At 56.7% G+C, this 25,210-nt stretch overlaps 9 protein-coding genes across 9 annotated transcripts; 4 read left to right on the top strand and 5 right to left on the bottom strand.

Moving 5' to 3' along the window:
• Positions 1 to 5,131: 5,131 nt before the first annotated feature.
• On the bottom strand, positions 5,132 to 5,805 carry DICSQDRAFT_69665 (uncharacterized protein; the record flags this gene model as incomplete). Its single annotated transcript, XM_007369862.1, has 2 exons — positions 5,132 to 5,524; positions 5,587 to 5,805. Coding segments are annotated over 2 exons (612 nt in total), but the record flags the coding sequence as incomplete, so codon positions are not given.
• Positions 5,806 to 7,366: 1,561 nt separating this feature from the next.
• Positions 7,367 to 8,422, bottom strand: DICSQDRAFT_174059 (uncharacterized protein; the record flags this gene model as incomplete). The annotated part of the gene is made up of 1 exon (XM_007369861.1): positions 7,367 to 8,422. The coding sequence occupies one exon, from the start codon at positions 8,420 to 8,422 to the stop codon at positions 7,367 to 7,369; it is 1,056 nt and encodes a 351-aa protein (XP_007369923.1).
• A 251-nt stretch (positions 8,423 to 8,673) lies between these two features.
• Positions 8,674 to 10,776, top strand: DICSQDRAFT_174058 (uncharacterized protein; the record flags this gene model as incomplete). Its single annotated transcript, XM_007369860.1, has 6 exons — positions 8,674 to 8,844; positions 8,899 to 9,072; positions 9,130 to 9,172; positions 9,301 to 9,746; positions 9,800 to 10,178; positions 10,241 to 10,776. 6 exons carry the CDS (start codon positions 8,674 to 8,676, stop codon positions 10,774 to 10,776), a joined length of 1,749 nt encoding a protein of 582 aa, XP_007369922.1.
• Positions 10,777 to 12,441: 1,665 nt separating this feature from the next.
• DICSQDRAFT_69728 (WD40 repeat-like protein) lies at positions 12,442 to 13,406 on the top strand (the record flags this gene model as incomplete). The annotated part of the gene is made up of 2 exons (XM_007369859.1): positions 12,442 to 12,926; positions 13,058 to 13,406. The coding sequence occupies 2 exons, from the start codon at positions 12,442 to 12,444 to the stop codon at positions 13,404 to 13,406; spliced, it is 834 nt and encodes a 277-aa protein (XP_007369921.1).
• Positions 13,407 to 14,000: 594 nt separating this feature from the next.
• DICSQDRAFT_69723 (ARM repeat-containing protein) lies at positions 14,001 to 17,758 on the bottom strand (the record flags this gene model as incomplete). Its single annotated transcript, XM_007369858.1, has 14 exons — positions 14,001 to 14,469; positions 14,523 to 14,763; positions 14,811 to 14,972; positions 15,032 to 15,103; positions 15,156 to 15,261; positions 15,334 to 15,550; positions 15,631 to 15,704; positions 15,779 to 15,803; positions 15,861 to 15,923; positions 15,978 to 16,207; positions 16,257 to 16,775; positions 17,076 to 17,465; positions 17,521 to 17,614; positions 17,667 to 17,758. The coding sequence occupies 14 exons, from the start codon at positions 17,756 to 17,758 to the stop codon at positions 14,001 to 14,003; spliced, it is 2,754 nt and encodes a 917-aa protein (XP_007369920.1).
• A 1,644-nt stretch (positions 17,759 to 19,402) lies between these two features.
• On the bottom strand, positions 19,403 to 20,783 carry DICSQDRAFT_183269 (vesicle transport v-snare protein vti1). Its single transcript, XM_007369857.1, has 4 exons — positions 20,567 to 20,783; positions 19,889 to 20,254; positions 19,748 to 19,809; positions 19,403 to 19,633 (listed from the first exon to the last, which is right to left on the bottom strand). Exons 1-4 carry the CDS (start codon positions 20,735 to 20,737, stop codon positions 19,543 to 19,545), a joined length of 690 nt encoding a protein of 229 aa, XP_007369919.1. The 5' UTR covers positions 20,738 to 20,783; the 3' UTR covers positions 19,403 to 19,542.
• Positions 20,784 to 20,946: 163 nt separating this feature from the next.
• On the top strand, positions 20,947 to 21,496 carry DICSQDRAFT_69701 (prefoldin subunit 6; the record flags this gene model as incomplete). The annotated part of the gene is made up of 4 exons (XM_007369856.1): positions 20,947 to 21,081; positions 21,134 to 21,258; positions 21,324 to 21,384; positions 21,440 to 21,496. 4 exons carry the CDS (start codon positions 20,947 to 20,949, stop codon positions 21,494 to 21,496), a joined length of 378 nt encoding a protein of 125 aa, XP_007369918.1.
• Positions 21,497 to 21,692: 196 nt separating this feature from the next.
• Positions 21,693 to 22,111, bottom strand: DICSQDRAFT_14776 (nucleic acid-binding protein; the record flags this gene model as incomplete). Its single annotated transcript, XM_007369855.1, has 3 exons — positions 21,693 to 21,811; positions 21,872 to 21,917; positions 21,995 to 22,111. Coding segments are annotated over 3 exons (282 nt in total), but the record flags the coding sequence as incomplete, so codon positions are not given.
• A 344-nt stretch (positions 22,112 to 22,455) lies between these two features.
• On the top strand, positions 22,456 to 23,622 carry DICSQDRAFT_92399 (superoxide dismutase mitochondrial; the record flags this gene model as incomplete). Its single annotated transcript, XM_007369854.1, has 4 exons — positions 22,456 to 22,587; positions 22,654 to 22,933; positions 23,204 to 23,403; positions 23,470 to 23,622. The coding sequence occupies 4 exons, from the start codon at positions 22,456 to 22,458 to the stop codon at positions 23,539 to 23,541; spliced, it is 684 nt and encodes a 227-aa protein (XP_007369916.1). The 3' UTR covers positions 23,542 to 23,622.
• Between the last annotated feature and the right edge of the window lie 1,588 nt (positions 23,623 to 25,210).

Below are 25,210 nucleotides of genomic sequence, written 5' to 3'. Positions count from 1 at the left end.
CCGGCGAGGGCGTTCGGAAGTATCCAGTGACCGTCGAGGACGGCTCTGACGACGACGGCGGCCCTTGGATTCCAGTCCAACGGCGCCGCCGTGCTCGCAGTGCGGACGCCGCTCCGCCTGCTCGGGATCCCGTCACTGCGCAGGACGGCCCCGGACTCACTTCCCCTCAACGGGCGGCCGTGGATACAGCCGCTGCGAACCTGACTCCCGTTGAACGGGATCGCTACTCCCGCCGGATGACCGCGGTCGGGACTACTCGTCCGCGCTCCCTCTCGCCCGAGTCGGTGGGCGAAGGTCCCTCCCGGGAGAAGGGGAAGACCGTAGACGCACGGAACTGGGGTGCCTCGGGCATCCCAGACGAGGAGTTGGACCCCGACGCGCAAAGGCGCGAGCTACAATTGTATAGTAGTACCCCGCACAATATATTTGACGGTTACAACACAGACGAACAGCGTGCTATGTTAGAGTACTGGGAGGCCCGCAAGCAAGGGCACGGGCCCTCCGAGCGTGAACCCACGGCTGTTACTACTCCGGGTGGATCTGCCCGGTCGGGCTCCTCATACACTACAAGCCGCGCTTCGACCCCGTCCGAGGCGAGTGAGGTCGAGGAAGCCATAATGGCCGCTCCTCGTCGCTCAGCTAGCCAGGAGGCTAACCGCCTCCTCACAGAGCAGCTCCAGGAAATCCGCAAGGAGCTGGCCCGGTTGAAGGAAGAAGCAGAGCAGCGTAAGGCCGCTCGTAAGAAGAAGCGGGATTCGCAGAAGGCCCGGAAGGCCAAGGGCGCTGTTGTCTCCCAGGAATCCGTAGCTGGGAGAAAGAGTCTCGGGCCTGCTCACCGGGCATCGTCTCTGCGGCCGGTGGCCCAGCTGGAGCCTGGCAGCTACCTAGAACGGGCCTTCGCTGGCATCACGGGCGGAGATCCCTCGGACGGCTCTAGCAGCTCATCCTCATCCTCTTCTGAACCCTCGGAAGGCGGTGATACGAGCTCTATCGAAGAGAGTGAGTCTACGAGCTCTCACCGAACCTCACGGAAGTCCCGTAAGAACAGGAAAAAGCGCACCAAGAAGCCGGTGCTCAAACCTGAGCGACCGGAGAAGTACAACGGCGAAGCCAATGCACAGACCTTCCACAAGTTTATGTGTCAGTGTGTGGAGTTCATTCGAGGGTACACCGTGGACTCACGAATGCACGCCTCTACCATTTCGAATTTTTTGACCGGGAAAGCCTACACCTTTTGGGTGAATACAGTGTCTAACAATCCTACCGAATGGACCCTTGAGGACCTGTTCAAAGAGCTGTTCAACTACTGTTTTCCTGTTGATTACCGCTTACAGATGCGGGAGAAACTGAGGAACATTTACCAGGGAGGCCGTAGTGTACGAGACTACGTCCACGAGCTAGAAAACCTGTTTTTGCTTGTGGGGTTCGTCTCGGAACGTGAACGAGTCGACAAGCTGTGGCATGGATTGAATGAGTCAATTCAACGCGAACTGTGGAAGAAAGAACTCACCCCAACTACGTCTACCTGGTCGGAGGTTCGCGAGGCCGCCGAAATTATTGAGATCGCTGAAAAGGTCGGCAGAGGACGTTATTCCCGCCCAGGGAATGAACCTCGGGGGCGCAAGCGGGACAATCGAAGTTCCTCGCGCACCAGAAGCCAGCAGAAGGCGTACCCGCATCGTAACGATCGCGAGAATCATCAGAATGATCAGCGCCGCTCTCAGGGACATAACGGCGGAAGAACACACCAAGCCAGGCCGAGCAAGGGCGAGAAATCGTCCGGGCGAGCTAAGCGATCCTCTCGCAACCGAAACGAGCCCCGGCTTTCGAGCCGAGAGCGAGCTGAACTCCGAGAGCAGGGCAAATGCTTCCTATGCAAAGAAACTGGTCATTATGCTAATGCGTGCCCGAAAGCCAATTTAGTGAAGTCGGACAAGAAGGGGAAACCACCCGGACTTACCTCGTACAGCGTTGAAATCGGAAGCCACTCCCTGGCTGAACAACTCAGAGAGTTGGCCGCCACCACTGAAACGTCGGCCGGCATTGACTTGCACTATGTCGAGACCGCTTGGGGCGACATGCCTGACTTACAATCAGTCAGTAACTCTTCAGAATCTGAAAATTCGGACTGGTCCGACACAGAGGGTTCTGTACTCACCGAGTGGGAAGACGAGGCTGACGGCCACGTTCCTGTCGGTTACTTCGATGATGAGGCGAACGGGGAAGTTCCCGTCTTGAGCCCAGTCCGGAGAGTTGACCCAGGTTTCGGGCTCGAGCTGCCGCTGATCCGAAGTGGGGAACGTCGCATTGGCGACCTGTATGCGGCACATGCTGAGTACCTATTGCAGCTAAACGGGCCCTATTGCTGCCACGACGCCGATATCGGTAAGGGGGATAAGCTCTCACCTCACGTCTATCGCACTACGAAGGAGTTGTATGTTATCATTCACTGGAACATGGAAGATGTGTTAGTAGAGACGTCTTTGCTACGAGACCCCGATTTCGACGTGGTACGTTACTACAGGCAGCACTTCTGTTCTACGTCCTGCAGTCCATTCTGCGTCCGGCCAACCACAGAAACAGCGCGCTGACCGGATTGCGCAGTGTGTAACTGGCCTGAAAGCAGCTGACGCGCTCGCTGGCCCGAAGGGGTAGGTGGCGCGTCACGAGAGGGAGAGAGGTTCGCTCGAGGGATAGACAGGGTATGAGTATCTCGATTGAACGCTGGAGTTTGTACATACAGATCTGGGTTTATATACGGTTCATGGGCGCTATAACAGCTCTAAGGTTCGGGAAGACTCGGGCTAGATACGAGTGAGATAAGAGAAGCTGAGAGATCGAGGAGAGACAATCCCGAAGCACGGAGTCGATCAGGTACGAAGGGAGAGAAGAGAAGTAGCGCGTGACGCGGGCGCTACATACGCCCTCCTGGACGACCGCGCCGGTGCGCAGGCGGGGCGTCCACGTTCAGGACGCGTTCGTATCGTCCTTGGTCTCGTCGGGGTTGAATTCCATGGCCGTGTCCTCCCCGCCCGCGTGAGGGGTTTCGGACGCGAAGTCCGGGACGTTGAGGAGTTGAGAGAGGCCGATGTCCCCCCCTGGGGAACCCGCGTTCGAGGGCGACCCCGCCTCGAAACCCAGGTCGAGACCCGCTTGGTTTTGGAGGTCGAGGGTAGTGGCCAGAGCCGAGGCGACCTTGCGCATGGCCGAGGAGTGGGCCCCGAGACGGGCCTTGCTCTTGCGACGAGCCTCGCGCCCTTCGTACTGACGGCGAGACTTCTCGACGCGGCCGGACTCGCGCATGGCGGCGTCGGCCTTGAGCCTCTCCAAGAGCTGTCGCTCCTCGCGGGAGAGCTTGAACCGGTCTTCTAACTTCTCCTCGCGTAGGAGCGTGGGATAGAGGAGCTCGGCGGGAGGGGGAGGGCGCGTGGTGAGTATTATAGCGCCTGAGTTGGGATCGACCGACGAGAACCCGTACAGGCTGTGCGCGTCCTCGTTCCAGATCGCCACGAACGTGTCTATACCGGCCGGTATCGGGTGCTCGGCGAAATCGAAACTCTTGCCCCCGCTGACCAGCTCCCGCAGGTGAGTCTCGTGCTCGAGGTACAAGCGGAGGAGTTGAGCGGGATAGACGTGGATCCCGGAAAGGTGGGCGGAAGTGAGGAGTAGGTCCCCGCCCGGGCAGAGGGTCGAGTGGACGTGCATGGCGAGTGGTGGTGATTTGTGGGTTAGAGCGGCGGTGTCTGCGTCGACGGGAGGAACGGGTAGACGGCGGATAATCGAGAACAGGGGGCTGGGGTAAGGAAAGTGGTGAGTCGGCGTACCTATTATACTCCTGGCAGACCTGGCTGATAAGGCTCTGTAGGAATACGTCGACATGACCCGAAAAGATCTGCGGGTCGTCGGGTGGTGGCGTCCCCAAGCCCTCGGGGAGCTGATCGACTGACTCTAGTCCTAACGCCTCCAGGTACATTCTTAACGCACCTAAGGGTTCAGCCGTTCGATAAGGGATCCAAGTCCTGTCCCCTGACTTCCATTCGGCCTCGAAAATCGCGTCAATTCCTTTACCGACGTGTCCGACGATTTTACTAACAGCCCACTCATTTTCAGGGTCCTCAATCTCGAATACTTGAGTGTCCAAACGGCCAGGGAAGAGCCGGTCGTCGTTGGGCTCGTGAATACGGAGCAAAGAGGCGTGAAAAACGTCATGGATACCTCGCCGCTTCAGGCTGGGAGGCAACTCTACTCGGAACGAGGAGTTACGGTAATCTCGCACAATACGGTACGGCCCGATGAATTTTGGGGCAAGCTTTCGGGACAATCCTTTAGGTAGAGCGATGTTCTTAGTAGAAAGGTATACGAGATCTCCTTCAGTGAACGGGGCCGGCCGCCTGCGTCGATTAGCGTCCCGGACGTGCTTTACCCTTGCCGCAATGACGCTATCATGAGCCGTCATGATAGCGGACTTCACTTTTTGAGCGTACACCCGCACTCCGGGGTACTCGTCCTTGGCAGGGCGGTCCCATATCATGGGTCGGGGCATACGGCCAGTGTTGAGGAAGAATGGAGCGAACCCAGTGACGTCGGACCTGGCCATGTTAATAGCAAACTCGATCCCCGGCAGTCTAGCCACCCAATCCTTCTGGTCCGGCCTGATGCATTGTCTCAACATCTGAGACACAGTACGGTTCGCTCGCTCAGTAGAGCCGTCGGATTCCGGGTGGTAGGCACTTGACATCCGCAATTCTACGCCGATAAGCTTGTGCAAATGGGACCAGAAGGTGCTAGTGAACAAAACATCTCGGTCACTAATAATAGCCTTAGGCAGCCCGTGTAGCTTGTATACTTCTGAGAAAACCAGTTCAGCGACGTCCCGAGCGCGGTAAGTGGTCTTAGAGGGTATCAAGTGAACCATTCCCGTTAGAAGGTCTATTACAGTAGTGACGGAGTCGTACGTGCTATCCCGGTCCTTGGACTCGGGCAATGGCCCTACGAAATCCATCCCAATAGCCTCCCAAGGCGAGGTAGGCACAGGCAAGGGGTTAAGCAGGCCGTACGGCTTCTGATTGGCCGGCTTGCTGCGTTTACACGTCTTGCACGAGTCGCAGTAGGATTGTACGTCGGGAAGCAAAGTCTTCCACCAGACGTGGTCGCGGAGGAGATCGGCCGTCTTCCTAGGTCCTAGATGCGCCAACAGCGAGTGAGCATGAGAGATTACAATTTCCCTAGCGCTACGTCCGTTGACTATGACACGAGGGATGCACAGAAGCTCGCGTCCCCGTTCCCTAAGGAAGACCAGACCGTTAGAAACGTGAAAATTCTTGTACTGATGCGGGTTCTGAATAATTGGCGCAAAAAACGCGTCTTCAGCGTATCTGTTGTGTAACGCGCCCTCCAGGTGAATGCCGTCTTGAGAACCGGCGATGTGGTCCAGGAGCTGAGCTCCCGAACGTTCTACATGCTCGGCGGGCTGAGCCGAAGTACTGCTGTCCTGCAGTGTCGAAGATGGTGGAGTGCCGTCCGCCTGTTCAGCGGTTTTGGTGGCCGTTTCGGTGCTGGGTGTGCTGGGAGAAGTTAGCTGGGCACCCGCGCCCTCCTGTCGTTCTGCGCGAGGTGGGTGGAGAACGACACGCTTGATGCGAGCGGCAAATTCTTTGGAGGTTTCGGGACGCCCGGTCTCAGGCGCTGGCGTTGACAGCGTCTCCCGCCGTTGTTGGCGTGAGCGTTGCCTTTTCGGCAGCGCAGGCGTCTTCTGCTGGTTGCCAGCAGAATGTTCCGACCGTGCGATGCTGTTTCGTCTCGCATTCACCGTCTTGCTTGTCTCCCAGACCGTCTTTCTGACTGTCGACACCGCGTCGGTCGACGAGCTCGAAGCCTGAACGCGATCACGTGGCCGTCGAGGCGCTCGGCTTGCACGCGACGCGCCCTCCAGCCTCGACCCAACGCTGCTTGTAACAGCGTGCTTGAGTCCTCCGGCGGCGGCTTGCAGCCTCTCCGAACGTCGAGGAGCAGTTTTGGTTAGCTCAGTAGCAGCCCGTCCCTCAAGGTCAACAAGGAGGGGTACGGAGACAGCGTTGGCGGAGAGCGCCCGAGGTGCGTTTGCGGCGTCATCATGTTGGGTGTATTCTGACGGCGCTCGCACCGTGCCAGGTTGGTCATTAGAGTATATTCTAGATAGGGCGTCTGCTAATACGTTGTCAACGCCTGGTACGTACTCGATCTTGAAATCGTATTCAGAGATTTTCTCTAGCCATCGGGCTTGCCGTCCGGACAGGTTCCGTTGGTTCAGCAAGTGTACTAGCCCCTTGTGATCTGTTACCCAGGTAAATCGACACCCAAGCAAAATATCTCTGTGTCGCAGCATTGATTCAACCCCGGCGAGCATCTCAATCTCGTGCACGGGATAGTTCTGTTGAGCTGATGACAGCTTAGCAGAGAAGAACGCGGCTACCCGCGCGTTCCGAAAGTCCTCTCCTTGGCATACCACACCTGCAATTCCGCCATGCGAGCCGTCTGTTACCAGCCAAATGGGTGGAGCCCCCGCTGAGTAGTCCAACGGCTTGCGGCGGTGTTCTCGGTGCGCGTGAACCAGCCGCTTAATCTCATCGAAAGCTCGCTGGTGAGTGAAGTCCCATTTGAACGAAGCATTCGCGCCAGTCATAGAGGCTAATACTCCCATAGGAATTCTCACCGTGGCAATATCGTCTGCCAAATACCCTACGGACCCTAGAAATCCGCGTAAGAGCTCCTTCGAGGTAGGTACCTTCCAGTTAAGCACACTGTCCACCTTGTCAGGATCCATCCTAATGCCTCGGTCGTCCACGATGCGCCCTAGGATCTTCATTTCATTGCACAGAAATTTCAATTTAGTAGCACTCAGAAACAGTTGCTCACGCTTCAATATGTCTACGACGATTTTGACGTGTTTGACGTGGTCTGATAGGGTATCCGAGTAGATCACAATGTCATCTAGATAGACGTCAAGAAACACCCCAATGTATGGGCCGAAGATGTAGTTCATCAAGCTCTGGTACGTTGCGACAGCGTTGCAGTCTCCCTGCTGCAAAACAAGGCTGACCATGTTTCCATCAGGTGTAGTCATCGCTGTACGTTCCACATGTTCGGGTTCCACCCGAATCTGTTCGTACGCGTCTTTACCGTCTATCAGGCTCCTATACTGATGCCTGGATACGCGTCGCAGAATACCTTCCATGTCCGGAAGCGGTGATGTCAGTTTTTTTGTGTTGGCATTACGTTCGCGGAGATCGCACACTACTTGCAGTTTCGGAGGGATTCCTTTCACTCCCGTACCAGGCTTGGTAAGGAGTACCATTGGGGACGTGTTACGGGCACTAGTGTACTTCCATCACCCCGATTTGAGGTAAGCATCTCGCTTCTCCCGCCAATTCTCTCTGTGAGCGTCCGGACACTTAGACGGCCGCCAGGTATAGACCTTATCCGGGTCTATGAGGGGGATACGATGGTTGATGGTCCGCAAAGGAGGTAGTGGTGAGTCACTAGCTTCCTTGCAAATGGGAGCCGCGTACTCACGCAACTCCTTTCGTGCCGCCTCGAGCACGTCGTCCAGCACGTCCGCCGCGTGCGACTGTAGCGTCCGCACCTGGCGGCCCTCGATTGGCAGAGCCTGCGGACTGCCGACCACTAGGGTGGTGGGGTTGAGTCCCAACGTGACCTTGTGCTGGAAGATGAATGGAGTTCCGAGAATGAGGTCGTAATTCAGTAAGTTTATGACATCAAAATACCTCTCAGTCCTGATGCGCTGGTATTCCAGTCGAACTCGGCAGCCAAAGTTAATCTTTGCGCGGGACCCTTGGACGGCCAGCTGCACAGGCAAAGGTTTGGTGAGCTCAAAAACCTCCAGACCTAACTGATGTGCTAACCTTGCAGACATGAAGTCTGACAGGGATCCTGAGTCGACTAGGGCCCGAGCGGGCTGCTCATTCACCTGGACAACTACGACGACTGGTTCTGGGATGAGTCGAGAGAAATCCCGGGGAGCGGCCGCGTTGCGCTGTAGCGCACTCAAGCTGTTATCGGATTCAGCGTGGCGAGTCTTTGGTCGTACGGCAAAAAGCGGGATGGGTGGACTGATGCGAGGGCTCGGTTTACGCGTGAACAGGACTCGAAATTCGCCCTCCAGGTCATCAAGCTCGAAGGCTGGAGCCGCAAAAAGCCGTCGGACGTGCCGAGCGAAGTAGCCCAGCAGGTCGAACCTAGGGTTCAAGAGGAACTTGACCGGTATTGACAAGGTGCGTTCGAGGTACATATCTCGCACCGTAACATCGTCGTAATACTGAACCACCATGTGCCGGGGTGGATAGAACGCGTTCAAAGGGTCCTCCGGCCACGGATGGTATTCTTCAAGAATATGGCGTACCTCTAGGGCGAGTGCATCCCCCATGAGACAGTCCTCGGGTTCTCCTCGAGCGAGGAAACAGCCCTGATGGTCAGGAGACTTTTGCTCCACTACCCGCTGGCCACCCGACAACGACGAGGGAGTGTCTTTTAAGCGAGTCGAGGATCAGACAAGCAGACAGGAGGCGATGGGGCGGTGGCATGACGAGCGAGTACAAGGGTGAAGGGCAACCGGGTATGGGCAGGCAGATGTGTACGGAGCGAGCGCCAAAACCTACTTGATGTCGAACCACGACCATGTCTGACGACGACTACATATTCTTCTATCCTCACCCGGATATCCGCAACAACGACATCGTCGTAAACGCTCCCAGCACATCCCGCTTGCAGCATTTGTGGGATCGGGCCAAGTCACAGGAACCGAGTATCGCTAGCCACATTGGCACAGCACAATGCACGCTCTATGTCGTACGGCCATCATCATTTTCGTCCACTACAGGCAGTTGGTCTGAATCCCAATAGCTTTCCGATTTGCCTACCGAGCCGGACGCCACACTCTTTTCCCGCAGTCGAGAATGCCTTCGGCTGCACTGTCATGATGAGGACAAAGTTGCCACACGCTTCAGGCAGGTTAGCAAATTCTTCCCCGATGGGCCATCTCCCGACATGGTCCATTTCTTGTCGTCACGGAAGACGGTTAGTCCCTGCATATACGTCATCGCCGTACTCCTCACGCTTGCTCTAGTCTTACAGAGTTTAGATCAACTGGGAACTATCCAGGATCAGGTGCTCAGAGGTACGTCACACTTCTGTGTTTCTATCTCTGCTCTTCGTGTTCAAACAGGCTCTCGTGGCGTGAACAACGTGTTGAATTGATTCGGACGACCGTCCCCCGACCTTCAAATGGTGCCTCGACTTCCGCAGGCATGCGGAAGGTTGTCGTTGACAATGCCGACAAGTTTCATGCTGGGCGACCCGCAGGAAATTATGGCCCCCCTGCCTGCCTCTTCAATCACGCTTTGGGCCTCGTTGACTATCGTTTGCGCCACCTGGACGATGATATCTCTGAGCCCGCTCCTCCTCCGATTCTCATGCGAATGGTGCACCAACTCATGACAACCGCCGCCCGCAGCTGTTCATCGGAGGATGATCGGGTGGGGGCCATGAAGACTTTGCTCGGCAAGATATTCTCAAAAGCGTTGCATTGGAAACCCCCCCAGGGGACCTATGGCATTGTACCGCATGCTATCAATGCGGACGATCCCCCTTTCGTCGTGGTGGAGGTCAAGAATGAGGCCGGTCTAGAAGGTGACGCCTCCCTGCAAGCAGGGTTGTCGTACGCACATATCGTAACTGCACCCCAGTTCAAGGTGCGCCTGGCGTACTTGTCATAGTCATCCGTCTGTATTGGCGTGATGTGTAGGCCTTGCGGAGACAATCGAATTATCCTGCCATCCTTTGTGGATTCATGGGCAACCTGCTCGAGATCAGCGTTGCAATATACACTGACGGAATGTATTGTGATTTGTTGTTTTCTGAGCGGCTGCACTTGGGATTCCATTCTGCGAAGAACGTCCTCCGTCTTTCCCGAGCACTCACAGCCACTCGGAAGGCTATCGCTGACCTCACGGCGTTCTACGCACAACTCAAGGCCGTCCCTGGGGCACCTCCTCAAGCCAGCATCGCTCATTTGTTCCCTTCGCCCTTGAAGATCCCTTCCTACACGGGTTTTGTTCCGTCGCTCACTTTCACGCACCGGCTGACACGATCAGGCGAGGCTGTTTTGTTGGCCGCTTCCGAAGGTGACGACGTTCGGGTATCTACCTCGCCACCATGCCCTGGAGGTCTTCAAATATTGATGAAGAAACGACGGCGCCCTCATCACCTCGCGACACACATACCGACAGCGTCGAAGTAGTGGTGAAGCTCACCGAGCGATATCACCCGGAAGCGCACAGGATACTTGCAGCCGAGCACCTCGCGCCAGCGCTGCACGTCTGTGTCCCGGTATGTGGCGACCTGTTCATGGTCGTAATGGAACGTGTTCACGGCGAGATGGCATGGGAAGCCGCGAATCGGCAGGAGCTCCTTCCGTACCGCATCTACCAGGATATCAAGCGTGCCATCGCGCTGCTCCACTCGCACGACCTCGTCTTCGGTGACCTCCGTACCCCGAACACAATGGTCGTCCCTGGTGGATCTGGCCTTGACGACGGACCTCGGGGCATGCTTGTCGACTTTGACTGGGTCGGGACGCACGGTCGCGGTAGATATCCTGCTTCTCTGGACGAGGGTCTTCCGGACTGGGCGACGAGCAGTATCCAGCGAGATGGGATCATGGACAAGGCACACGACGTCGCGATGCTGGGTCAGTTCAAAGAGCAATGCCATCAGGCGTAGCTACCGGTAGCATATTCTCCCTACTTTAGTTCATTCCGAAATCTTACGTATAATAGCATCGCCCATTCCATTGTTAGGATTATCCCGTATCGTAGTCTTCGTATAAGACGACATCGGTTCGCGCACCGCTTGTGGGCGTGGAACCAAAATGATGGTTGATACTGTTCCGAACTAGGCGGGGTAGAGTCGATAAGAAGGGGCGCATACTATGCGTCGTCGTGGGATATCTGAGAAGGTAGGGGTAAAGCATGGTTATGTGGACAACAGACGAGATCAGATTCATTGTCCTAGAGTACGCACCCAGTGGTTAGATACTGTGACTGTAATAGACGCTCTGACATTTGTCCCTTTTGACGCCTGCAGGATCTGATTACATGCTGTCCTCTCGGCACAGCGCCTGAGTGTCGCTCACCGCGTTACCTATCAGCAAGCTTAAGTGCCCTTCGAATGTCCATATCTTTTATGGCCGACCTCGCGAACACCCTAAACCCCTTGCCTTCGGGTACAGAGTCCATCCCGCAGTCCCCGGCCCTCCCATGGGAGGTCATCGAGAAAGCCATCGATCTCTGCTCTGATGACAACACCACGCTGTGCGCTTTTGCTCTCACCTGTAGCCAGCTCCATCCTTGTAGCCTCTTCGTTCTCTACACAAAAGTAGACCTCCGAAGCACAAATCAGCTCATCAAGTTCCACGATGCTGTCCGAGCTCAGCCGCACCTTCAGCCTGTTGTACGATCTTTGTCGTTTCCATGGGAGGATTTCTCTTCATTCCCACTGCTGTCTATCCTCCCCTGTCTCCGTCATATCACATTCGATAGAATGTCGCCCTCGTTTTGGAATATCTCACTCTCCGAATCCATTCTACTCCATGGCAGGCAATCCGTGACTAGCCTTCAGAGCCTGACGATACGCAGCGCTTTGTTCCACACGGAATCCGCTTTCCTTAATTTCATTTCCGACTTCCCCAACCTCGAAAACCTCACCTGCCAGGATTTGATAATACGACCACTGACTCCGCTGGAGCCAGGTTATTTACATCGTCGGCTAAAGCTGCGAACGTTGAATGTGAGCGTTATTATATCATCTGTGTACCCCGACTATACCTCTCTGTGTTCACTTTCAGATACTTCAAGATGTGGACGAGCGTATCGTAGAGCTGCTGTTCCAATTAGTTCTACTGGAGATCACTAGTCCGCTTGCGATCGGGAACCGTACTCGTTTGTGTCTCATTCTGTCTCCTAGTCGTATATACCTCATATAATTCAAATCAGAATCGCCGTCTATGCCGCCTACTCAATCAGACCAGGGGCACCAGACCTCATTAACGTGGTGGATACGAGACTGGAAACAGAAGCTCCAACATGCCGTCCATGCCTTGCCTAGGTCGAAACAGACGTCGATAGGAGATGTCACCCTGGTCATCTGGGATTATAACCTCGGACGTATATATAGCGAATGTCGTCGACCTGCCAACTTGGAGCTCTTTGCAACCTTGGAGAAGGCCCTGATCACGTATCCCACCCATCGTGCACTATTGACGGTTCCCGGTGGCCCAGTCCTGAATGCGCAGAAGACGATCTCCTGGTCGGACGAGTTTAGCACGTTGTTTCGTCCACTAAGCGACAAATGGGCGCCGACGGAAGACGTGAGTCTCGTTCATTGACCATGATCCTGAGTGGGACGTTGACTTGCGTAGCCGGGAACCCCGGGCATGACTCGTCCGTCACCACCCTTGTTGTCTCCTCAGATGGACGCTGGGTAGCGACGGCGTCCGGCGCTTCCACCATCATCCTTTGGGATGCCCGAGATGCATACATCTCGCAAGAATGGTTTTCCCCTGGCGGAGTAGTGTCGGATCTCGCATTCTCACCAGACAGCCGACATCTCGCGTCTGCAAGTGAAGATGGGAAGGTGACGATCTGGGACATCAGCGGCAACTCACGCCAAGTCGCCTCCCTCGAAGGTCACCTGAGTGTCATCCGATCCTGCGCGTGGTCTAGCAACGGTGCTTACATTGCATCCCAAGCCAGGGACCGCAGTGTACGACTCCGGGATGGACGAACGTTCCAGCCGCTGCCTCTGATTCCCGACATGACAGGCTCCCGGCCCCTATTCTCCCCCGACAGCCATTGGCTTCTTGTCCCCAAGGGGTACAGCTGTGATATTCGGGAACTTGTATCGGATGCATACCTTGCGCTCGAGATGTCGCCGGGTAGCGAGGACATTCATGCTCGCAGCGCCGCTTTCAGTCCTCGAGCACACACCTCGCTGTTGGATATAGCAGTGGGATGATCTGCATTTGGGATATGGCGACTAAACAGGAGTGTCTGCTCTTGAAGTCGTACGAGGGTTCGATCTATGATATGGCATTTTCCCCGGATGGTCGGCTGCTGCTCTCAGCCTCGTGGAACGACAATTCGTTGGAGGTGTGGAATACGCACACAGGCGCCATGGTCCAGTCGCTTGACGAGCACACTAGAGCGGTGGTCAAGGTGTGCTTCTCCCCATGTGGGCAGTATATCGCCTCTGCATCCACGGACAAGACGGTGAAGGTGTGGAGGACGAGCGATGGATCATGCTTGGCGACGGTGATAGGGTCTGGCATGTTGCATTCACTCCCGATGGGATAATGTTGTGGTCCGCGGCATGCGATGGAACTGTCTTGGGTCGTCGATTACAGGATGTCATCCCGGACGAATTCAAGCTTTAGATACAGGTGTACAGTAAATCGATTCCCCCCGTTTCGTTTCGCATGTTGTGCGTCCACGTCAAGATGTATGTATGTGATTCATTAGTACACGACGGGTCACTGTTAAGTAGAGATGGATGTGGCCGGTCCCGTTGTGTCGACGAGCGTAGGAAAAGATGGTAGTCAATCATGGAGTACTTGGTACGTCGAACATACGCGACGCTGTCCACCGCTATGGAGGCTTGCGACCGTACCCTGAACGCCTGGTCCATCTTGCATGCAATCAACGTCGACCCTTCACCTGCATCGAGATTGCCCGCCTGATCAATGCCCTACGGACCGAATTGTGTAGAAAGGACGAACGCGCCTTATTAATCAGACACCATCTGCTACAGATAAGGTTACAAAAACGAACCAACGACCTTCTACCGACCGACCGAGATCCGAACAGACACAGTGCGCTGCGAACGTCGAAAGCAAGACACAAAGCGTAATATACCACAGTATCAAGTGCCAAATATCAACGCGCTATCTCCTAGCCCGCGACGCCGCCCTCATCCTCGCTCTCCCACTCCGACAGGTGCAGCCCGAGCTCCCGCACGCTCGATACGGCGATGAGCAGCGGATGGTCCGCGTCCAACGTCCGCAGGACCTTCGCCATGTCCTCGAGCGCGAAGTCCTCCATCTCCTCGATGAGCATCAAATCCTCCTTGTCCTCGCGCAACTCGTGCGAGGGCCGCCCCGCGCGCGCCTTCCGCCTGTCCGCGAGCGACTGCAGCTGGCGCTTCGTCGCCTCGAGCAGCCCGCTGTGGAATTCCGGAGCGAGCGCGGCGGGGCCGCCGATGACGAGCATCGTGTCGAGGACGCACTTGAAGAGGGACGCGAGAAACGACGAGTCGGTCTCGTGGCCGATGCAGTTGATCAGCTGCGAGAAAGTCGCGGCGACCATCTGCTGCGTCAGCGTCCCGCTGTTTTTGCCGCACGAGAACAACACCGGTATCAACCTGTCTCCCCAGATCAGCAGGCCGCCTGAAAGAGGACACGTAGAGACACGCACATGGCGCACGCCTCTTGGACGCCGTCGTGTATGTAGAAGCGCAATCCAGGCAACGCGAGCTCCAGGGTCTGCGAGACATACGGCCCAAACCGCGCGTTGAGCGTGGACGCGTGGATGAGCAGGGTCTCGAACGCCTGGCACTTGTCTTCCAGTGCAGACGTCTTGACGCCGACCTGGCGACCGTCCATCGAGATGCTCTCCCAGCCGTCCCGTTCCTCGCGCTCTTCGTCGTCGTCTGTGCCTCAATCAACAAGATGCGTGGAGTGTTTCTTCACGATGGATACGCACCATATATCGAGATGTCCGCCTTCGAGCTCGCAACGCGGAGAAGTGGGGGCATGACGACGGGTAGGTAAGGCTCGAACTCCTCCCCGAGAGCTTGACAAACCTTCGCCCACGTCGCGATGAGGAAATGACTCAGCATGGTGTCGTTCGGGTCCACTGGGCTGTCTGGACGCCGAAGGATATGAGCACGGATCGGTTGATAACGTGTCATGCTGCGGGCTTACTCTGGATGCGCATGAGGAGCTCGACGAACGTCCGTGAGTCAGGGCGGAAGATATCGCGGCCGACTGCGATGGCTAGACACGAACGTGAGCAGACAAAGAGCAAGCCAGACAACCTGCGACGAACCGATGAGGCCCGCGCACTCCATTGCCTTGACCCGCAGCTTCCTGTACTCGGCGCCGTTCGCATTCTGCATGACGTTCAGCAGCAGAGGCATGATCGTCGCGTAATGCTGCCAGCGGAAAGCGAAAACGATTCAGCACGTCGGCCGTCTTCTGCATTAGAGTCTACGGAACACACGCACCTTGGCGAACGTCGCCTCGCTCGCGTCCGCGACCATTGCGAGCGTCGTGATGACCTGCTCCTGGACATACCGTTTCGGCTGCCTCGCCGCGTCCGTCGCCGCGGGGTTGAGCAGCTTCAGCAGGCGCTCCACGATGGAGTCGAGGTACGGGATTAGGGTTTCTCGCTCTACCCCTTCGCAGAAGTTGATGAGCGCAGCCGCTGCGTGCGCGTGCACTCTGCACAATCCGATCCGGTCAGATCGATGATGACGCAGCCCGGCCGTGATATGGAGCTAAAAGGCAGAGGCTAGACGTACCGAGCCTCGGGTGCCTCGAGCGCAGGGATGAGGGCCGCGAAGATTTGCTGGTGGAACTTTTCCTGGACGACCTCCTGTTGACAGTCGACGGCTGTCAGTGTATCGTCACAAGACAAGGTTACCCAATCGCGGAGAATGCGATGCGTACCTCGAGATCTGTGCACAGCTGTCCGCTGTCGTCGACACCGATGAGTCCGAAGACGGCATGCGATACGATGACGGGGACTCACATGCACTGGCAAGCGGCGTAGCGCACGCGCGGGTGCGCGTCGCCAAACATCGGGACGACCAGGCTGCGCACTCGCACTCGTCAGCGACCGACGACTACATCGGTGAACCACACGCACTCGATGACCTTTCCGAGCTCGTTTTGCATCACTTTGCTCGTCCCCTCCGCGATCGACGCGATGGCCATGAGCCCCGCATGTCGGAGCCGCCAGTCGTGCGACGCGAGCATGGCCGGGATGAACGAGAATGCCTGAGGGAGCACCGCCGCCCCGCCCAGCGCGCACGCGACGCGGTCCAGCGAGTGCTCGTACGTGTGCGGGTACGAGTCTTCTGTCGGGTCTTCCGCTGGCTGCTGCCCCGTAAACACCAGGGTCGCCAACGAAGCAATGGTCACTTACGTCCGCGTCCAGCCACGCCTCGGTGTCGTCCTCAGGGATCTCGCCCATGCCCTCCAGGCACCCCCGCACGACGATGTTCACCCACGCCTCCACGCCCTTGAGCATGCTCGGCTTGGCCTCGCTGAGCGTCGTCATGAACTCCAGTGCGCCCTTCCGCACCTCGTCGTCCTCCCCGTTTTCCCTCTCCTCTCCGTTCTCTCCCTTCCCAGCGCTCGTCACAGGAGGGAACGCGAACGTACCCGGATTCGGCCGCGCCACGGTCGGAGTCGGGCCCGCATCGACCACGGGCAGCAATAGCGACGGCAGGAAGGTGAGCAGGGCGGGGATATGTGGTCGAAAGAGGTGTGGGTTGGACGCAGCGAGGTCGGTCAGGACGGAGAGGAACGGCGGCTGCTGTGCGCGCGGGACGGAGGGGAGGGTGTTGAGCATGGGGTACATGAGGGCGAGCGCCTGTGCTTGTTGGGCGAGGTCGGATGAGGTGAGGAAGGCGGCGGACGCGCGGAGGGCTGCGAGCCGGACCTGCGATGTGCGCTATCTGTCAGTGTGCGTCGCGAAAGGGAGCGGACCTTTGCTCTAGCGCAAATGGGGTGTACGGTGAGCATCTGCAGCGGACGCTACATGTGCACGCAAGGGTGAAAAAGCACGTATGATCCCGCGAGAACCAGCAGGCACGTCATGTGTGGACGTCGATGCGCAGTCGCGAATGATGGAGCGCTAGGGGAATGGCGCGGCGAGGCGATCGCGGGCGTACCAGAGAGGAGCATCAAGCACCGGTACGCGAAGAGGAAACGGACAGATGGAAGCGGACGGGACACGTACCTCTGTGCTCTGGGCGTCCTGGAGCCCGCGCTGGAGGAGGGCTACGGTGGCGTCGGTGGGGAGATCGACGAGGAGGTTGGGGCAGCCGGCGAAGACGCGGAAGGCGGCCTCGCGGGTGAGGACGTCGGGGCTGTCGGCCATGGCGAACACCTGGGAGCGGAGGGCGTTCCACGGGTAGCCGCGCTTGGACGCGTTGTTGGAGAGGTCGGTGACGGTGTCGACTGTCTTGCGACGGACGACGGGCGCGGGCTCGTGGAGGAGGGAGTGGAGAAGGATGCGGTGGAGGGTCTCGATGGCCTGGGGGCCGAGGTGGTCGTAGAGAGGGACGCGGTGGGTGGTGGACGGGCGGAAGAGAAGGCGGCGGAGGAGGACGAGGGAGAAGGAGCGCATCTTGGGGGAGGACGGTCGGGACGCGGGTGCGGGTAGGATGCGGGGGAGGACTCACGAGTTCTGTATCTGCGGAGGTGGCGAATTGGGCGATGGCGAGGAGATAGAGCTCGGGGGTGCTTGCGAGGCGTTCTTCGACGACCTGCTCTGCACTGGAGGGGAGCAGGGTGAGCAGCGGGGATCGATGCGGGGGGGAGAACGGACCTGGAACGAATTTGGTTGTCGCCGAGGACGAGGTTGGAGAGGATCTGGGTGACCTCTGCGACGACGTCGGGCGGGACTGCGACGTCGGCCATCGCGGCTGAAGGTGGCCGATGCTGGACGAGCTGGACGAGCTGAACGAGCTGGACAAAGGCTGAGGTCGAGGACTGGGATGTGTTTCTGCACTACTGTCTGCACTGATTGCCCCACGTGGTTATCTCACACCTCGCGCTTACAACCCAAGCGCGATCAGTCAACACATCTCCTCACCGTCTCCCGCAGAACACGCCGCCACTCCAGAGCACCTCGCTGACACCCCAAATATATCAAGACGGAACGACCATGCTCAAGCAAACTGTTCAGAACCTCGGGTGCGTCGTCATGAGATGCATACCTCACTTCTGACCAAGTAAGATCACAGGCGTCCCAGACCGCGATCTTATCACTGCCCTCGACCACTTTTGTCTAATCGTCTGCCGCATCCCCGGCTGAAACGTCCCATCTTCATCGCGAGACGTTGCTGCCTCAAACTCGCCGCTCGTATCTCCAACAGTGGGCGCTTGTGGTCTGCCAGGACAACATGCACATCAATCACGTTTCTTGCGCAGGTGAATGGCACCGGGCTCGAGTCTCTCACTGATGCAGGGCCACAATCGCCGGTGATCCTCGACGCTGTCTTTCAGAATGGCCTTCTCGACTCACGGACGACCTTGCGCGGGATGTGCAGCGGAAATATGTGCGAACTGTTGTGAAATTACGACGGCCGATGCTGGACAGTCAAGTGCCCACGGCCAAGGACCTTGAGCGCACCCTAGTGACGTCACACAGGCCTCCTTGCGTCGCCTGGCACTGTTCGCTAAGGCGTTGTTCCGAAAGGAATCGACACAGCTGCAGTAGACGGCCCAGATGCAGCCGACCTCGATGACAGCCACGGTGCGTCAAGTACTGTTAGATTGTCCGACGAGAAACAGCATTTACCTATAGAAGAAGAGCTGACGGCCGTGGAGAACAACAAGCAACCCATATCTCGATGTCTGTATACTCTCGCGATCTAATGCTAGATCCTTGGTCCACTCTCATAAGCTCTCGCCGTTCTCGTCCAACCTGGAGGCCTTGATGGTCTACGCTACGTCCTCCACCCCGATCATTAGACAGCGAGATTCCAAGCGTGGATTCCTTCAACTTCTGTTTTCGGATCTGGAAAAGGAGATTGACAGAGCCTTGTCGTCTCTGCAGTTCCGTTACAATGGCTCTCTGCATGCGGAGGCCATCGGTATGGCGCTGGCATGCTCCGTCCACAAAGCCCGACCAGTGGAAGCTGAGCTTCCGCAGCAGCTGTCCTATCTCAAGCCAATCTTCGAGTTTGATACTATCGCCAGTCGTCAACTTTGGTACGTACTCAAGATCGACAGGTCTATACAATCCCCATCGGTGTTCGCAAGAAGTGTTGCTTCTGCTGCGATCCTCTCGCGTCTCTCCTCACCAGCTTTCATGATGGTAAGAGGAGCCTTAGCTATTCACTTCAGGGCACACATTCCACCGTCTTTCCCTGCCCATAGAACGCGTCTCCTCGAGATCTTTCACATTTCTATCACTGCATATGTGAAGTCGGCGCCTGAACAATCAGCGCACCATATGGCCTCCAATCGTCTGCCTTTGGCTTCGGATGTAGCCATGTTTCATGGATCACGCACTATCTCGATGAACTGCACTGTCTTGTGACTTGCCCACCGTCACTCCGGTAGATAAGATGCAAAAATCAAGCTAGAGATACACATAATGTACGAGTCCATCGCCCTCCAAGCAATCCAACATCTCGCCCATTAGAACACCTCCACAGACACTCTGAACCTGAGACGCACTAGGCTATATCGAGCGTTCAGCGGACAAGCTTGAAATACAGTATGACGAGTATAAGGAGGACGAGAATCACAATGATGGCGGCGGTGACGACACGCTGCTGGTACATTCTACAGGCATGCGCACGACAGGCAGCGCACAAACGAAACATCCATGCGTGGCGTCAGCGTCGAACCCATCTATGCGAGGCGGCAGCGGGGCCACCCGGGAAGCGAAGTACGTACCGTCGGATCATCTTCTTGAGCGTTCCCGAGGCGCGGTCGATAGAGGTATCCGCCCGCTGGAGCTGCAAACGCGATACAGCGGCGCGACGGGTCGGTCAGACCAACTCATGGTAGGACCGACGAGGACGATGTGATACGCACCGTATCGCGGGCGTTTTGAATTTGCTCCCTCTGCCCACGCAAACTTCTGAGGATGTCCGCGCCCTGCTCCTCCGTCTCAAGAGCGATCCTCTGACTGTCCAACAGCCGCCTGCTCCCGTCCTCAAGCAGCTCCGTGCCTGCAAGCAGCCGTGTGCGGTCGCTCGTCGCGCCGTAAGGCTCGTCCGAAGTAGGCGTGCCGCGTGTCCCGGGACGGGCGAGGAGTTCGGCGCGGGAGAGCTGAGCGTAAATGTCCTTGGAGAGCTTCTTGTAACGGGTGAGGTCTGCTTTGGAGGCCTTGACGCGGGATTGGTACGAGGGCCGGAGGGATTGGGGGATGCCTTGGATTTCTATTTCCATTTGGGAGACCTGAACGAGGACCGCGTGAGTACATTCGTATGATAACCATGACTGCCAAGTCTGGTACGTGGGGCGGATGGCTTGAGAATGTAGGGCAAGAAGCGAGATAGCCCCGTCGAGCAATTAAGGTGGCGCGACGTCCGTAAGGCATGCCGTCTACCGGGGAAAAGTTCACTGGTAGTCAGGCTTGCAGGCGTCGAAACATGATGCATCGACACCAAAGACTGCAGATGTCTCGTTACTTCTTCATGGCAGTCTTGGACGTAGCACTCCTCGCTGCGTGCGGCAAACAATAGCACAGAGCCAGTATGAGGCACGTACCATCTCGTCGGCTTCGTCAAGCTCCATCTCGACCCTGCGAAGCGCTGCCTTGCGCTGCTCGCCCTGGCCAGCATCCTTCGCGTCACCCTCGAGCTTGTCGCGGATGCTGTGGATGATTTGCTTGAAGTCAGACTCGTATGAGTCAAAGAGGGCAGTGGGGGAATTGTCCATCTTGTCTTGTCGTTCTACGAGTCAAGGCGAGGATGGGAGGGTATCGGAAAGACGTTGACGTTGGGGCAGGTGAGCACTGGCGTATGTGTAGAGCCGCAGCCTGCACTTGCAAGCGACGCGGCTGCACCGCGCCGGGGAACTGTGTGTGCATGTTTGGTCTACCTGCGGCATTCGAGCGCGAGCAGGTCGCCAAACGAGAGGTGAACCCAATGGCACTAGTTCTGCAGGAACGTCTCCAGACCACCTCGGCCGACTTTCAGAAAATACAAAACGACCTTTCGCTCGTGGTCGATGCCCGTCAGAAGCTCGAGGCTCAGTTCTCCGAGAACGAGCTCGTCAAGAAGGTGCGCCCTTCGTTGTTACCTTCTGGCGTCACTAACCCCGACGCTGTCGTAGGAATTTGCGTCTCTGACTGCGGACAACACCGTCTACAAGCTTATCGGACCTGTGCTCATCAAGCAGGACCAAACGGAAGCGAAGCAGAACGTCGACACACGTTTAGACTTCATCCGTGGTGAGATGTTCGTCATATTCTCTCCGTCTACAACTATTCGCAGTAATGCTTCATGCAAACGCGGCTACACAGCAAACGGGTGGAGGGACAGCTGAAAGACCTGGGCGAGAAATCGGAGACGAAGAAATTGGAGGTACGTCCCGTTGTCCCTTTCCCTTTCCCCCGACCAAACGCCCCTCCTTCCCCAGCTCGTCGAGATCCAGGCCGCCCTTCAACAACACCAACAGCCCATTTCAGTCGTATGACGCCGTTCCCATCTCTCATCCTCCCCCTTCCTGCTCCGACCCTATCTCGTGTTCTCCCTTTCCGTGGTCGTTTATCGGATTGCGGGATTCGGCCGTTCACGGATCCAGCACCTAAAGTGACATGCTGTATAGGTCATGCTGTCGCAGTAGCATTTTGTTCTGTCTGTAACCGCGCCGCGGCCTCAGCGGCCTGGCGAGCGTGAAGCTCCTCGCGTGCGCGTTCGGGCGACTTGATCACCTTCTCGAGCGTGAATCGCTTCCGGGCAGAGATTGGTGGGCAGTTGCGGATGAGAACGGTGTCGTTCGGCCGGAGCTCTACGAGCATATAGATGCGGTTGGGTGGAGGACGTGCAAAAGAGAAGTGAGGGAACGCACGGTTCGTCTCGTCATGGGTGAGATACTTCTTGCTCCGTTCTAGCCGCTGGAATGAGGCAAGGGGGATGGGCGACGGCTCAGACTGCTTATTCATGCCAGATGGCGAGCAGACGAGCGACATACCTTGCCAGTCTTTGCATGGGTGATGTAACGGGAAACGGTGACAGTTGCGGTCTTGCTCATGTACCCGACCTTTGTCACCTGGCCGATGAAGGACATGGGTGGCATTTTGAAGTAGGATAAATGTGAGCAGAGAATGCAGGAGAGAACGCGGAAGCCAGAAGGGAGAATAGAGCGGGACGAGAGACTCGGTGGGAAGGAGGACGCAAGCAGAGACAACCGCACCTCTGCGGTCCCTGCACGTGACGCATCTTCGAGCTTTCGGAACAGCTAATATTGATGAGGACAGTAGCCCATTAATGTTTGCTTCTTGTCCGCGATGAGTTGTTGATTGATACTCGTAGCGATATCCGAGGTATGAGTATAATTCACAGGAAGGAGGAGCCGACTAAATCCGACAACTGTTGCGTCATGGACTACAAAGTACTCGTCTCCCGGTCTCGCCGCCTTGACCAGTGTCCACCATGTCCATCCTCACCACCATCGCCCGCTCTGCTGTCCGCGCACCCCGCCCTGTCGCCCGCGTCCCAGCCGCGTCGCTCTCTCTCGTCGCCCGCGGTGTGCACACCCTTCCCCAGCTTGACTATCCGTATAATGTGCGTGCCCGTCTTCCTATCATCACCAGTACGCTCCGGTCGTCCTAATTGGTCTCCCACGCACAGGCTCTCGAGCCGCACATCTCGGGTCAGATCATGGAACTCCACCACAAGAAGCACCATCAGACCTACGTCAACGGTCTGAACGCCGCCGAGGAGGCCTATGCCAAGACCGACTCCCCCAAGGAGCGCATCAAGCTCCAGTCCGCCCTTAAATTCAACGGCGGCGGCCATATCAACCACTCTCTCTTCTGGAAGAACCTCGCCCCTGCGGGCCATGGCGGTGGCGAGCTCTCTGCCGGGCCCCTCAAGGAGAAGATCGAAGCTGACTTCGGGAGCGTCGATGGTGAGTGCTCTATATCCGCTCGTTATCCTTCCCTTCTCCTTCCTTTCTGTGAGACGGCTCGCAAGTGCGTATCGTTCGCCTATTAATCATCGCTCCTGGTGTAGGCAGTCCGTGGACCGGCCGCACCAAAGTTCTTGATATTGCTACGCTGCTACAGAGCAAATACCATAAGGCCCCTTGATAGCGACATGCCATAATTGTCCTTCCTCGTCCCTCCACCCTGCCAATGGTGTGGTGTATAGGTAACAACAACCTGACTGCTTGCCACAGCGTTCAAGAAAAAGTTGAACACCGTCACCGCCGCCGTTCAGGGTTCCGGCTGGGGCTGGCTCGGCTACAACCCTGAGACCAAGAAGCTCGAGATCGTGACCACCCCCAACCAGGACCCTCTCCTCTCCCACGTCCCCATCATCGGCATCGACATTTGGGAGCACGCCTTCTACCTCCAGTACCAAAACGTCAAGGCCGATGTGAGTAACCTTTGGTCGTGCTTCAGATAGCGTGCAAGCTGACGCGCTCGATTTCGTAATGCATAGTACTTGACTGCGATCTGGAACGTCATCAACTTCAAAGAGGCCGAGCGCCGTTTCCTTGAAGCGAGCAAGTAAGTTCGCGCGTGCGTATACGACACCCCGGAGTCGGAGAAAATCTTTGCTGAGGGAGATGGCGGACTTGGCTGTACAGTACGAGTTTCTTAGAACAACGCTATTGGATGCATGTCTCCTACTATCGTCTGAAGTCTTCTGACCGACAATGTGTCACTTGCAGCTTCGAGGGTTAGGGTCGTGGTGGTAAAACGCAGTGCGGTTGCGCACGTGGGACTAAGACTGGGATATGCATGTGTAGGAGTCTGTGCTAAGAGGACGATCCCCCGTCGTTCACGCAGATGACGATCTCCGTATGCGTGGATGATGGCACTCTCACTCCCATTGATATGAGCACTATATCACAACAGGTGATATCCCGTGTTCCCGCAGTTCACCAGAGTCCTGAAGTACGCAAACGGTGACACCCCGTGTTCATTCGTGCCAGCGCTTTTTGCGGCGGTGCGGAATGCAAATGAAGGCTCCTTCACCCACACAAATGATGGGGCGAGGGAGAGCAACTGACCTGAAGTACAAATGCACCGTGGAGGTCAGCAGACATGCTGTGGGTATAAATTCAGAAGGTTAGAGGGCTGTCTAGTATGGCATCTTGTTTGAGCAATTAGCTGTCAAAGGATGCCAGATTCTTGAACTTTTGAAATCTAGAAGATTGGAACAAGGTCCACAGCTCTATAAAAACTGAAACAATGGTATTCAAACCAAAGGGAGCTTGTGGGGTAGGTTGTGGGGCACCTGGGACACCAGCTTGTTCCGGGAGAAAGGGCCTGGTTGTGGTGCTACAGACCTTGTCCCACCGAAAACCTGGCACCAAGGGGCTTGGTGCCAGTTTTCTGGTGATAGGTCCCTGTTGCTCAAGGACCAGCTCCCTCTCGGGATCCCACTGTGAGATGGGGGAGTCATGAAGGGCTTGCTGGGAGGACTCGTCCACCACGACATTTTGAAGATTGATTGTTTCAATATAGAGGGGTCGCGGGCGAAGGATGGCCATGACGAAGACGGGGGAGACGGAGCGACTAGCCTGTAGGATGGGCGTGGAGGTGAGTGCGATACTTTATACCAACGGCAAAGTGTTCCATAATTGACAATAGGGGCTCAAACCCAGTGAAAACCCCGCCTATTTAGGGGTTAGGGTTAGGGAGGGAGATCGAAACCGAGCGAAGCGAGGTGAGATCGACCGGTTAGGGTTGAGGGTGGGTTAGGCGAGCTGAGTCAACGGGGGCGTTGTGTGCTACAACGTCCCGTCCCGTTTCGCCTTTTATAGCTCATCAGGACTCTGCTTAGTGCATCCCTTTCGGGAAGTGCTTATCTCTTTGTCGTCTGTCTATCCGACGGCACAGGAGATAAAGTCAATTATGCTTACGATGCCGAACGCGGCCGGAGCTTTGTTCCGATAATGACTAAGTCCGATCGGACTATGTCATCATGATTACTTACTTACTAATCACCGATCGGACTTAATCTTATCGCATCTCTAAGCGCGTGTGGCGCTTAGATAAGATAGTCCGCCCTTATCCTTATCTTATCAAAGATGGAAGAGTGGAGACGCACCTGACTTGATGTCACATGCTGTTAGACACGTGACTCAAGCGCCCTAGTACTAATGTTAGGGTTTAGGGTTTAAGGTTCCGGTTAGGGTTCGGGTTCGGTTAGGGTTCGGGTTCGGGTTAGCGTT

The sequence above is a fragment of the Dichomitus squalens genome, assembly GCF_000275845.1.
Source record: "Dichomitus squalens LYAD-421 SS1 unplaced genomic scaffold DICSQscaffold_57, whole genome shotgun sequence".
NCBI classification, from domain to species: domain Eukaryota; kingdom Fungi; phylum Basidiomycota; class Agaricomycetes; order Polyporales; family Polyporaceae; genus Dichomitus; species Dichomitus squalens.
The sequence above is the reverse complement of the archived record's forward strand: the minus strand, read 5'-3'. Positions and strand labels throughout refer to the sequence as shown.

What these genes read in the sequence shown, in the direction of transcription:
- DICSQDRAFT_183269 (XM_007369857.1), bottom strand. Translation starts at nt 20,737, where the DNA reads ATGGACAATTCCCCCACTGCCCTCTTTGACTCATACGAGTCTGACTTC. An exon ending in TTCAAAACGCCCGCGATACG is followed by an intron (nt 19,810 to 19,888) that starts GTGCGTATCACA and finishes TCGCGTTTGCAG; the next exon opens with CTCCAGCGGGCGGATACCTC. An exon ending in CTCAAGAAGATGATCCGACG is followed by an intron (nt 19,634 to 19,747) that starts GTACGTACTTCG and finishes GCATGCCTGTAG; the next exon opens with AATGTACCAGCAGCGTGTCG.